Here is a 14,069-nt window from a genome sequence, read left to right as displayed (position 1 = left end):
CCTTCCCAATAACGGTTAACTCGGCGATATTTCACTAGCACCAACATGATTCTCCCGCCGCCTACTGATAGCGATAGTTTCATGGTTCTGGCGTAACAACATAGATAACAGCAGTAGTGTCAAACCAGTCAAATGTAAATTGATCAACTTTCTGTGTTAATTGTTGTAAGAGAACCAAAATTTGATGGGAGAAACTACCGTAAAAAGTACTATGTACGCAAATCGAAATCCAACAAAGTAAAATAATATCGTATGAAAATAGATAGGAACATATGTGACAGTGAGAGCCCTCGAAACCTTTGTCTTTAATATTGTTTTCACACATCTGTATCTATATTTGTTTCCGAAGTAATACGTTGTTGATAGCTATGATTATTTTGATACGTATGATGTGTACACTTCTGTATCTGTTGTGCTCATTCAGTATTCGTTCGCGAACTAGTTCTTGAAAAAAAATCCTAGAAAAGGTCCTTGAAAGTACTGGAATTTAGTGAATGAAAAAGATATTTAGTGATTGGATTATATTTCATCTTTAATTTATTGAAAATTAAATACTGCTTAATTTTAGATTCGTTATATTTCGCATATTTTGTATTTGGTTCAAAGTAGAGCATATTATCAACAAATATGCTAAATAGCATGGGTGCTGAATAGATTCTTGAGGGCACTTGCTGAAATTCTTAATTAGGAAATAAAATAGAAACACTTTACTGTAATTTGGCCATTTCTCTGACCAATTCTATTCTGACAATTTAGAAGTAACCCAATAACGGTGAGCATTGGCAAAGCAACCTCCCGAGAAGCGGAAGAACAAGGTTCTGTTGCAACAAATCAGGTGGACGTAGTTTTGTTTGTAACTCCGTCGAACTTGTATAGCATTTGCAAACTCAATTAATGAATATTTCCATGTATAGGTTGAAGAAAGTACAAGAAGCAAGAGAAAAGGTGGCAGCGAAAGAAGCGGCTGAGAAAGAGAAGGAAGATAAACGCAGAGAGGATATGAAGCAGAAGAAACTTCAAAAGAAAAAAGAGACTGCTGCCAAAAAAAGAAAGGTAAGCTGAATTCCTTTAGGTAAAAGAGCCTTTTAACTAGCATCTTCTTGCTTGCAATTGTATGCAATAGTTTCCTCGTCTGCGTAGGATGATCATGACAGTTAAAACACCCTATATATAAACTTTTTCTTACCTTTTCAAATTTGCGCAAAGCTATCGTGTAATGTGGTCTCTCTTTCATATATCACATTTATCGTTCAAAACACCTTGTCAGAATTAAGATAATCTTTCATTCAGCTAACTGTTGACAAGATTAACAATACTATATGGTGGTTGTGTGGAAATTTGAAAAAGTAAAAATAAGGCTGGAGTTTTATTTTGCAGCAGAGATGTAAGGAATAGATTCCTTTACTTATTTGGTGAGCATTGACAAACAAAACTAATAGTGATCACATGAACAAATTATACTTTTGTATGTAATAAGCGAATGGCAAACAATAAAGTTAGTTTAATTCGACACACACAGTCGTTATTTTTTTCTTGCGCTAACTAATAAACAAAGAAAATGAACCTAAAAGGCAAAAAAAAAAAAAAAAAAAAAAAAGTTGAGGTTTAAATACTATTAAGTTAATACCAATACAAACCTTGAAAGTTAATTTTATAGTTTTAGCTACATCAAATTTCTCGCTAAGATATCTCAGAAATAAAATATGTAATAAATACGATCATGTGGAAGAAGTATTAATTTTTATTGTCGGGAGAAGAAGAAACCGACTTGTTACCGAAATATAGCAGCAGGAAACATGGAGGTGAGTGTGATAAATTTAAGCAAAGTCAAGGTACCAAATGTGTCATAAAAGTCTAATTCCATTCTTTTATTGAATGTCAATGAAATCAGATCTAATCAGTAAAGCTTACTTTGCTGTAAAGAGAATTCAGTGCTACAAAACTTTTTTCTTTCTTTTTTCAATAGCAAGTTGAAAATGATTTGAAAGAAGAAGTGGACATAGCTGTGCCATCTTCCGTTGATAATGAAGGCTTTAAGGTGCCACCACCTCCTGGATACAAACCTGAAACAGAAGACGAACCTTTGCCCAAAAAACCTAAAGGTAACTATTTCTTATTATTCATTTAGTATTTATTTCGGAACTTTTCTAAAACCCATATCATCTCCTTTTCAAAGCCACTTCACATCACTTATTAACCGTCCTTCAATTTCAACATGCATATTTTACTCATGTAATATCGTTGATAGGTAAGATACGCCTATTACTGTATGCCCCAGTGTGTCGATTGGGTATGGCGAACTTTTGGTACATATGAGAAGCGTTTTTTCAAAACTCGATAGAGCACAAAGTTTGAGAAACGGAGGTATATGTGGGATAGGTATGCTTTTTATGCTAGCAATCGAATTGTGAAATCAGAGTTGGCAAATCTCAATATGTGCTGTGTGTATAGCGTAGTGAGCGTTTTGTCAGAACTCGATAAAGCGAATGTACAGCGATTTCTCAAAACTCGATACAGCACATAGCCGAAACACCGATCCGACAAGGTCTCGCTTCACGTCTACGTCTATGTCACTAGTGTTATATAGAATAAATGAGTCTCTCGCAAGCACAACCAAAGTCATGGATGAACGTATACGGTTGAATCTGCTTTGCTGTATTTTCTGCTAGAGCTTGAAAGAAAAATGGGAACGTGTCCATCCACTGTTCATCATTTCTTAGATTCATGTTCAGGTCAAAATAAGAACAGCGTAGTAGTGACCATGCTCATTGCCTTCTTGGAAAGTACAAAATTTACGTCTATACGTCATTTCTTTCCCGGGTCCCGATCATGTGTTTGGTAGGGATGAGGAGTACAGGAGAAAGGAAGTTATTTTGTCACCCAATGAATACTACCAAATTCTGCAACCCCATGAAGTTGTCAAACTTCTCAACAAGGACTAGCAAATCAAAACACTGAAGGAGACTTCTCACAAGATCTTGAAAGCAGAGTTCCCATTTATCATAGGGATACAACGTGTCATATCGTACATAAAAGTCTTCTACAGAAGTATGTGCTGTTTCTGTAAGTGTACCGAACACTTACACTGAATTATTACCTGACCAGGATATTAGTGCGGTTTTTCGTGGAGGGCGCTAGTGTTGTGTTTACATCAGTTTCTTGGTAAGCGCGGTGGGACAGGGGAACGGAGAGCGTCACTCTGCAGTGTATCCAACGATTTTCAAAAGTTGCAGTTTACATGTTATAAGTAGCCCAATCTGTTTCGCTTAATAAAGAACTCCATAAATTGTATAGTTGTTATTGAATGCAGTAATTGTTATTCCTGCAGTAATGCAGATGTATTGTGGATAATGGCATATGCATGGAAATTAACAATTTAAGAACAAGATAGCACACAAGTGAATTTCTACCGTGTATTAAGCAGATTATATATATAAAAAATGATTACGTTTTATTTGATTTCATTATAAAACAGTAGAAACCTGTAAAACTCAGTAATAAGATGTTAATGACTAAAAGATTAATTATGGGTTGGTAGCTTAGATACTTGCGCAATATCTTGTAACTGTAAGTTTAAATCAAGTTAAGGCTCGCGATGCTTGTATTTGTTTTAATGTATGTTTATCGATTGACAACTAAATTATTTTCTTAAGTTGTAGCCAAGAAAGAATTCCGATACGTTTCCACTCGAGAACTGTGAAGTTCTCTTCGTTGGTCTATTGGCTAGCGCATGTGTCTTTGTTGTACGTGGTTCTGTGAGAGCCCAACAATTAATTTTACAATATTTAACTTTCATTAATCATCTGTCTCCTCTAGCATAAAGAGCATAATCATGGGACGTTAAACTAAAGAAATTTCATTTCATTTTTTCGATGAATGTGAACCCTTTGGGAGAAAAGGAAGTGAAGAAGAAATTTTCCTTAATTTTTTAAAGGGCTACGGGATTGGATAGCTTGTCTTTCGGGATTGCCTTGTAAAACCTGATTACAATGCATCTTTCTTTTAGGATTATTATCGTAATCCAGCCTTTTGGTAAATGTGAAATAAAAGTATCGATAAAACATGGGTAATGTAAGCATAAATATCATTGGTTCAAAACACAATAAATTCACAACTTTTATTTATGAGTATAGAAATTCCCTTTGAACTTCCTCTGAATTTCTTTCAGACCCTGGGTCTCTTGTGACAAAGAATTAATTCTACTATCTGTTTTCATACACAATATAATTTTGAAACTTGGGAGCCTAGTGTTGTCTTTGTGTCCGTAATACATAATCATTTGTCGATTGACTTCAGAAGACTGAGTTTAGCCCGTGAGCATAAGTTGCATATAGTTCAAACATATCAGATGTACGGTCTTGTTTAACAAATCCTGTGTGCACATATGAAATTCAAAGACAAAGGCAATCAATCGTCTTTAAACAGCTGTATTTTTATTTCAAGTGTAAGTACTAGAATGTGCTACGTATAATTCCAAAAGAGGATTAAAAAAAAAAAAAAAAAAAAAAAAACTTACGTACTTAACATTGGCACTCATCTTCTTCTTCACGACTTGATGTAAGAAGCGGCCGCATGATTTCCGGCCAATTGTTTCATCGCCAGTGTCTTTGAGCAATGAGATGGCAATGGAAGACAAACTTCGTTCTTCTAACTTGATATTTTGAAAAGCTTACGCAAGTGGTTTTGTTACTTAAATACATATCTATTCACTCTAATCAATTTCAAAAGTACCATTAACTTTATAATAACATAATGAATGTAAGAGTTACCACGAAAATGTATTTTGTATTTCTTTTTTAATATGCACCTCTGGTGCTTGGGGTCCCGGGTTCGATCCCAGCCCCCGCCAAGTGAACTCGGGGTTCTCCCGTTTTCTCCCACTTTCTTCATTCCACCATTTCATTCATTACTCATCATCACCGTCTCCTTTAGCCTAACCGGCATAACCGTGGGACGTAAAACTGAAAGATTTCATTTCATTTTTTTCTTTTTTAATATGAAATTCGTTTTTTTCTGAATTTCACTGGAGCTATAAGAAATCAATTGTCAGGCTCCCCGCTTTAAATTTTAATCGCTCACCTACCGCCCCCAATGTAACATTGGGTTTATTTCTTTTAAATAATTTTTTCAAAATATGGTAGAAATACTGGATGTTTAAATTACCAAACCATGCTAAATAATGACAGGTTAGATATCAGAGAAAGTTATCTTTATCTACCATCTTAATTAGGGGCGGATCCAAATCTCCTTCGGAGGCGGTTAATTATCAGTTTCTCTGTCACCAGTCTTTTGCAGCACATCCGAAAATGATCTCAATGTAAATTTCTTACTGAAGGTACTGTCTGTCAGTCGATCACATGGTCCAAATTGGTAGCAATTTCGAAAACGCCTTATCTCAAAAATACACAATAAAACTTGCTTTAAACAATGAAAACGCAGTTGCCAAAGATAACTTTGATTCACAAAGATGAACTTCGAGGTTTTGTTAACAGATGAAGTAGGAATTCCTTACACTCTAATTCTACGAAGTTCTCAGTGTTCCTTTGTACAACACTGAGGTTAGTTTATTTGCAAGTTATTGCCAAATTAATATGGAGGGTGTATGTACTTTTTTTTTGCAGTCCCTTAAAATGTTCTGAAAATAACTTACATAACTTTTGAAATTGTGTTTATCTTAACTTGAACATATGCGCGAAGTGGTTTATTATGAACAGGGCAAAAACAACTGTGATAGATTAATTACAAGTAATCCGGTTAGAAACACTGTTGTTTGTATCTTAGTTCCAAAACCGGCCGCCCGCACTCGTTCGCTGGTCAGGATATACCTGTGGAGGTTTCTGTTTTCAAATCTTGAATTAAAGCATGCCACAAAGAAATGTCGAGGTCCCCATGCGTACAAAAGATGAGCATGGTGTCCAGTGAGAAGAAGGACATAAAGAAACTCATGTACTTTTTTGAAATGCCAGAAGAAACAAAAGGATTTTATTAAGATGTTCTCAAAGACTCCTAACTACAACTTAAATGTATGCTTCATTACGTATTACTGTACTCACTTTGTATTCTTACATTTTGGTGTTACCTTTTAAATTTTTCATAATGTCTAGTATTTTCTCAATCATGTAACGATGTAGATGTAACCCATTACACTATACAAAAACTAACTCGATAAAATAAAATACTAATGAAAACTTAATAAAGAATACATCATGACGAAATAAACATAAAATCGCAATAGTAATAAAAACAATAATAATAGCAGCAAATTATGGGTCATTCACATTCCTTTGTTTTCCGTCGAGTATTGAAAAAAAATCTGCATTTTTTTAAGTGGCCAATTTTATGACAAATATTTGTATTCTCTAGGAGATTAACTGTCTGAACTTGTCCGAGGATAATAACTAGTATTACCTACAATTACGTTTCTGTAATGAAAGGATATGTGTAATAATAACAAAAATGCAATTCCTGTAAAAATGATGTTTTGTGCTCTATCGAGTTTTGAAAAAGCGCTCCTCATATAGTCTCGGTTTCGAATCCTCTTAACGGCATAATGTTGACCCAGTATTCATAAAACTTGAAGGGCTACATGAATTAAGAAGTAAAGAACTGTGATCCTAGAAAGGTAAGAATAATGGCTACGGGAGTTAATGCCCTGACTACCCATTACGGAACTAAAAGCTGTATGTCCCAACATAGCCCTTCATGGCTTTAATAAATATTAAGTTCTAGAAAAAGTTGGAGCAAAATAAAAGTGATTATTTCGTCATTAGTTATTTTAATAGCCACTCGATTCGATTTTGAACAACACAAGTATCTTGACTGAGAAGAAGATAATTTTGCTGCTCTGGAATAAAATATTGATGATTTTTATGGAATCTTGACGATATCTAGTGTATGATGAGATTTCGTTTAGTATTTCAAAGTTTAATTTTTCTAAGTGGGTTACTAATATAACTTAGTAGCAGCTAAAGTGGTTAACTCCCACCTTCCCCTACATCAAACGTTCTTTACTCTGTGTCTTGACTATTCGGAAAATCTTTTTTTGTTCGACGACATCGTCCCTCAGCAACTACTTCAAAATATTTTGTCAGCAATCTCCAACCTTAGCAGATTATTCAGTTGTATTTATAGAGCCCCACCAAGAAAAAAGTATCTCCGAATATATAACCCAATTCCCAGTCTCCATATTCGTAGCAGAAACTAAAGAATTTTGCTTATGTCGTACTCACCACCTTCCACCCCAAAATCTCCCAGCCTCCATACTCTTGTTACGAGAACAAGTCTGTAGAAAGATCCCGCACTACACCACCACCACCACCACCATCACCACCACACCAAAAAAAAAAAAAAAAAAAAAAAAAAATCCAGTTGCATAACTCGTTCTATTCTATTCTCATGCATACCAATTTAAGCTTCTAACACGCCCCGTCATGAGAATAAGACACACTTTCCACCAACTTTCAATATTAACAAAACATTAAATTCTCTTTAAATTCGCGTCAGCATTCAAAGGTACCCCTGGAACGCTGTAATTCCCCATCTACGTATCTCAAAATATAGAACTCATCCTTTGACCACATCTTCCTTGTAAGTTACCTCTAGATTCTTCCATGTCTCTCAGAAAGGAGTGGGAAGACATCCGCAAACCACCTCTTTGATTTTAACTGTCTATAGTACCCTACCTCACTACTCTCACGTCGCTTCCTATATTGGTATGCATGAGTTTAGAAAGTCCTAATAGAACGACGATGTCCGTTCCTCGCTACTCATTCTAATATGGCGTTCGTGGAGCATCCCCAACAATTTTGTACGCACAATAGTATGTCCTGTCACTGTTAGAAAGAAAGTACTCGAAGACATTCTTATGACTGTTAAGATAAGATGTAGAGGTCGTAAGATTTTAATAATTCTGTGAGCAATTCGTGAATCGTAGTATGGGTTGGTTGGTTCAGTGTTTAATATGCCTTGTTCTCAGTAGTAAGACTACATATATGATATGTGGATATATAATTTAATGTAAAATCCAAACCGAAAGTATTCGCACCAGGAATCAAACCCTGCAAGGGGCAAGAACATTAGTCATTAGAATATTGGGTCTATATATATATATATATATATATATATATATATATATATATATATATATATATATATATATATATATATATTTCACTAGCGGTTTCGATTTACTATTAACATGTTTAAAAAAATGTCTGTTGAGAATAATTTTGTCATGTACAAACATAATTTTAATAATAGTCTATACCATTTGTAGTTTTGGAAATAATTCTTTCATTGATTAGACACACGAAATAGTGCGTCGGAATGTCATCCGTATGTTAATGCGCACTTCTGGTTTCTATATAAACCACAGTGCAGCAATACTAGTTCCCGAATTGCATTTTTTGCAACCAGAAGAAGCGCCCCATCATAGGAACGTCTCCAGTATGGCGATCGTATATGTATATCAAGTGATATGCTGCGACCAACATTCGAGCAGTGGAGTTTAACTGTGCTACACGCGGAGCAGTAACTTGGTCGTCTTTTCAGTGTAGAACAGAGAGTTGCAATCAAGTTTTGTGTTAATTTGAGAAAATCTGCCATGGAAATCCATGGCTTCCTACAGAATATTTACAGGCATAGAGCATTGTCTAAAACAGTGGTTCCCATTTTGGGAGCGCTGGCTTTGGGGGAGGAGGAGGCAAGCTACTGACAAATAAACTACATTAGTAATCTATATAAATAAAACTGAAAGTGATTTTGTAGGTGATCCAGTCACGGGAAGACGACTGAAACGTTTGAAATTAATTTTTGGCAGGGTTGGCAAAAACCATGGTTTTTATTGAAAAAACCAAAAAAACATGTTTTTTTTGTTTAAACCCGTTTTTGTTTGTTTGTTTGTTTAAACCAGTTTTTTTTTTGGTTTAAATAATTTGCTCTATGTATTTATATCACATATGGACAGAAATAAGTTTGTTTCGCCTTGATGTTACTATGCAACAACCGGGTTATGTTGGAAGGGGTTACATAACGCTTAAAGCAGAATCCAACCGCTTCTCGCCTTACATCCGAGGGAAATTGTCCATCATTTGGACTCGAAACCGGGACTAATTGACCACAACTGCGATACGTCTGCCGACTCACTCACGAAGGACTCCTGATAATAATACGTTGTACTGATCTTTATATACTTGTTAATATAATTGTCAAGAGTCATTTCAGAAGGACGAAAAGATAAATAGTTGAACAAGTGAAACCATTATACAGATTTACACATGGACAATTTCAAAATACTGCAGAGTACAGAAGAACTAATTTAGTCCAAGTTAGTTCGCTACGACTTTTATTAGTCCAAGTTAAAGAAATACAGCGACTTAATTGGCGTATCAGTACGAAAAGTGAATAAAGATGCGAATTATTTGAGTCCACTTTGACCCATTTATACATAAATAGATATTAAAGATACTTCTTATTTCAATAAATGTCTCTCGTGCGGTTTGTATGACATCCCCCCCCCCCTCCCAAAAAAAGTACGGCATTTCGATGTATTTTATCAATAGTGAACATTATTAGAACGAAACAATATTTAGATTTTTTTCTTTGATTGCAAGTGTATAATAATAATAATAATAATAAACTATAAAAAAATCACATAAGAAACATTCGTAAACTTATACAAAACACAAAAGTTGCTTTTGTAGTATATAATAATAAACTATAAAAAAATCACATAAGAAACATTCATAAACTTGTACAAAAAACAAAAGTTGCTTTTGTGGTATAATCCCTTTGAGTAATGAATGGGGAATTTAGATCTGAATATAATACGAATAATATATGGGAGTGAAACGTGATAACCCACAAATGTGCGTCCATCAAGATTTTACGAACACACACTTTTACGAACATTTTTCGCTTTTTGGTTTAAACCAGCCAACCCTGATTTTTGGATATAGTTATGAACCACCTCGAACTGGATTTTATTATGTTACGTGGATTAAAATGCATGTTCTGAGGAGAGATGTGGAGGGGTCTAATTTATGCGAGAAATTGAGCATCCCACGAGCTTGTCAAGTTAGGAAGGTGAAACTTGGTACGTAAACTCTTCATTGAAAATAAACGGACCATATCCTAGGGTTTTTGAAAATTGTCGTTTTAAGGTAGTCTAGGGGGTCATTTTTTATAAATACTTTCTTTATAATAAAATCGATGTTTTTTTTTTTGTTTATGATTGCATCCCGGGAAAACGGTTGAATAGTTTAAAATGAAATTTGGAACATAATTAATACCTACCTGTATCTAAATTTTTATCATGTTACTTTGAAGAGTGTAACCTAAAAGGGTTAGCGGGGGCTCATATGCCAAAAGTACAGTATCTCAAAAGCTCTCAAGTTAGGAAAATTAAACTCGCATATAAATTCTTCATTAAAAATAAGGGGAAACGTGCCTCCGGTTTTTGAAATTTTCCATTTTAGGGAGTGGGAAATAGTTGAACAATTGTAGTAAATTTTGGAATATAGTACCTACTTCGTGCTATGTTTTCGTCTTTTTACTTTGATTAAATGACGTGTCATAAGGGTGGTAGAAGAGGTTACAAATTAATGCCAAAATTACAGTATCTCACGAGAACATCAAGTTGTGGACGTCAAATTCAGTATACAAATTCTTCAATAAAAATAAGGGATACCTGTCTCAGAGTTATTGAAAATTTCCGTTTTAAGAAAGGAGGAGGAGGTACGTATATTTTTTTGCGACATTGAAATGGACGTTGTGATCGCATTATAGGAAAATAGCTCAGTCGTTTGAAACTAATTTTGGAGCATAGTTAGCACCTGCCTCAAGCTGGGTTTCTGTCATGTCACTTTGATTAAAGCGCGCATCCTAAGGGAATAAAAGGGTTCAAAATTTATCCATAACATATAGTGTTTTATAAATTTTCATCATTAAACTTTCATTGATATTCATATCCAAAGGGGAAAGGAGTTCAAATATTTTCCATAAACGTATTTTCCCTGTGTGAAGAATGAACATTTGAGCTAGTTACAGATATTACAACAAAGAAGCGTTAAATTAAGTACTGTACAAATACAAAATAATTATTGAGTAAGTATTGTGATTCCGCTAAGAACAAACGTGGTAAAAAAAATAATACTATACTGGATGGGCCATATTGATGTGATACATTTAAATTGCATTTGTGAAGCATGTTGAACACGACATTTATTACCAACTATGTGGATCTCATTGCCAAAAGACGGAGTTTCGCACTGTGCACAGAGTTTGAAAATTGCGTCTTGACGAAAACATTCTTCGGCCAGAACAATCATATTCAGTATAGCTTGACACAGGGTTTCGGCAGGAATGGCTGCTATCTCCCTTCGGATGCTGTCCAGTTCATTGATGGTAGTGGGCTTTGTGGCGTACTCCTTCTCCTTTAGACAATCCCATAGAAAATAGTCCAATGGAGTTGGATAAGAGAACCTGGGTGGCCAATGGTATCACCGAACCTCGAGATAAGGCGTTCCAGGGCATATATTTTAATCACGCTCGACTCTAGCCATACACAATTCTGACTTATTGGAGTTATCCGTTTCTCGCCACGTAGCATACATATATCACAAATCAAATGACAGGTGCTGTCGGTCCTCGTAGCCGAGCATGCTAGCAAGCGGGGTAGTAATGAAGATCTCCTTTGGCGTGGGTCCAAACCCGGCTCAAGGAAAATTTTTATTTATTTAATTTTTATAACACTTCTATCATTAAAATAAGGTAAAAATAATACTCATTTACCCTTGTACGTGCCGGAGGCACCAGGAGTAAGGGAAAGGTAAGCATTCGCTTCCTTGAAGTGATTTACTTACATTACGAAACATAGCTGAGCGAGCGAAGAGGGTTAGAAGCCCCACAGGGCTCGTTTTATTCCCCATTTGCCCCCATGATAATACCACGTGACATTACGTCACACTCGTGTGGTTCAACTTTGATATGAATCGAACCTCAGGCACTTCCTTGTGACCAACTTAAAAACAGTTGGCTAGGGTAGCGCGTGATAATATATATATATATATATATATATATATATATATATATATATATATATATATATATATATATATATATGCGAGGACAGGACATGCAAGCACATGAAGAGGTGCCAAAACCTGTGGACTGCGTAAGACCTTTTCATGCTGACGATAATTAACGTAGCTTCCGAGAAAGCAGTAGTTTTCTTGGCTTGGGAAATGCTTCTCTCAGTTTGTTAAGCTCGGAGACGCTATGATGAATACCTTAAACAGAAACTAATCCAAAGTGCAGAGGAAAGTAAAATAAAAGGGAAAAGAAGAAAACTAAGTGCTGAAGTTAAGAAATTGGAAGAAGGAAGAAACAAATGGAATTATGTTACAAACAAGAACAAGACGCTCTCGTAGAACAAATTCAAGAACTGAAAGCAAAACAAAATTATATTTAAAAATGTAAATGTCTCAAATTTGGTGATATTAGGACTGATAGTATTAGGCTTAGATAGAGTTGACAGTATATTTTTGACTGCTTTTTATTGTTTCTTCAAGCAAAAGAAATGTCTAATTTGCAATGTCAAAGTATGTGTTACTGTATCATACATGTATTATTATATACTTACATGTTAAATTTTGTATAAATAATAATTACTCATATTGAACATAACTAATATGTAAATGGTAATTAAAGGTGTATGTTGGACGGGTATGGGAATGAAGGAGTCTGTTAAAAAAGTGTATGATAGAACTTACCCCATATCTTCTCATTTATATTCAAGAATTTATATCAGGGAAATCGATCTTCACTTTTTTTGTGGAAACCCTGTATAGAACATATTCAACGTGTATATATGAAAATTATATATATATATATATATATATTTGGTCTAGGAATTAATTCGTGCGGTTTTACAAAAGATGGCGTAACTAGCTTATTGTCCCATAGTTTCGTTGATCCAAACATGCGTTGAAAACTACTGTCATTGAGCATCTTGTTTAGTATATGTCAGTTGCTTGAAGCGGAAACAACAACATTTTTTCTTCAACTGAAAATGGCGCATTTTGTGCCTGATAAAGTGTTTTTGCGGGGAGTTATTCTTCATTGCTTTAACATGAAGAAAAGTGCTACCGCAAGTCATCATATTTTAGTGGAAGTGTTTGGTGACCATGCTCTAGCTGAGCGAACGTGTCAGAAGTGGTTTGCACGGTTTAAAGGTGGTGATTTCAGCTTGGAAGACCAAAAGCAATTTGGACAGCCAAAAGAATTTGAAGATGAAGAATTGAGAGCATTGCTTGATCAGGATTCGTGTCAAACGCAGGACGAACTTGCAGAAGCATTTGGAGTTGAGAAAACAACAGTTTCCAAACGTCTCAAAGCCATAGGAATGATTCAAAAGATGTCTTATTGGGTTTCACATGAATTGAAAAGAAAGACGTTGAAAGAAGAAAAACCGTTTGCGAATTGCTGCTTCAAAGACAGAAAAGGAAGGGATTTTTGCATCGAATTGTAACTGGTGATGAGAAGTGGATTCATTACGAGAATCCTAAACGAAAAAAGGCCTGGGTGAAGCAAGGTGAACCAGGTCCTTCACAACCGAAACGAGATATTCATTGTGCAAAGGTTATGCTGTATATATGGTGGGATTTGAAACGTGTGGTGTACTATGAACTTCTGAAACTTGGTGAAACTATTAATGGACACCGCTATCGACAACAATTAATGCATTTGAAGCAAGCTCTGGCCTGAAAACGACCAGAATGGAATAACAGGCATAATAAACTTATTTATCAAGATGATAACGCTCGACCACATGTCGCAAAACCGGTCAAAACCTATTTGGAAAATGTCGGATGGAAAGTGTTACTCCACCCGCGATATTCACCAGACACTGCTCCGTCTAACTACTACTTGATCGATTGCATGAATAACGATTTGATTGGACAGCGGTTCACTTCTTCAGAAAATATCGAAAAATGGATCTTTGATTAGATTGCGTCAAAAGATGAGGAATTCTTTCGACACGGAATCCGTAAATTGCCTGAAAGATGGGA

The 14,069-nt window shown here is 35.3% G+C and overlaps 1 protein-coding gene across 1 annotated transcript in view; it reads left to right on the top strand.

Annotated features, from left to right (window-relative positions):
* Positions 1–14,069, top strand: part of LOC145693069 (spliceosome associated factor 3, U4/U6 recycling protein-like) — an 81,545-nt gene that overhangs the window by 52,460 nt on the left and 15,016 nt on the right. The window contains exons 10-11 of the mRNA XM_081768741.1: positions 915–1,053; positions 1,967–2,102. Of these exons, the coding sequence (XP_081624867.1) occupies positions 915–1,053; positions 1,967–2,102 (275 nt within the window). The remainder of the gene's footprint in view (positions 1–914; positions 1,054–1,966; positions 2,103–14,069) is intronic.

The sequence above is a fragment of the Thermobia domestica genome, chromosome 8, assembly GCF_964235325.1.
Source record: "Thermobia domestica chromosome 8, izTheDome1.hap1.1, whole genome shotgun sequence".
Classification (NCBI taxonomy): domain Eukaryota; kingdom Metazoa; phylum Arthropoda; class Insecta; order Zygentoma; family Lepismatidae; genus Thermobia; species Thermobia domestica.
The sequence above is the reverse complement of the archived record's forward strand: the minus strand, read 5'-3'. Positions and strand labels throughout refer to the sequence as shown.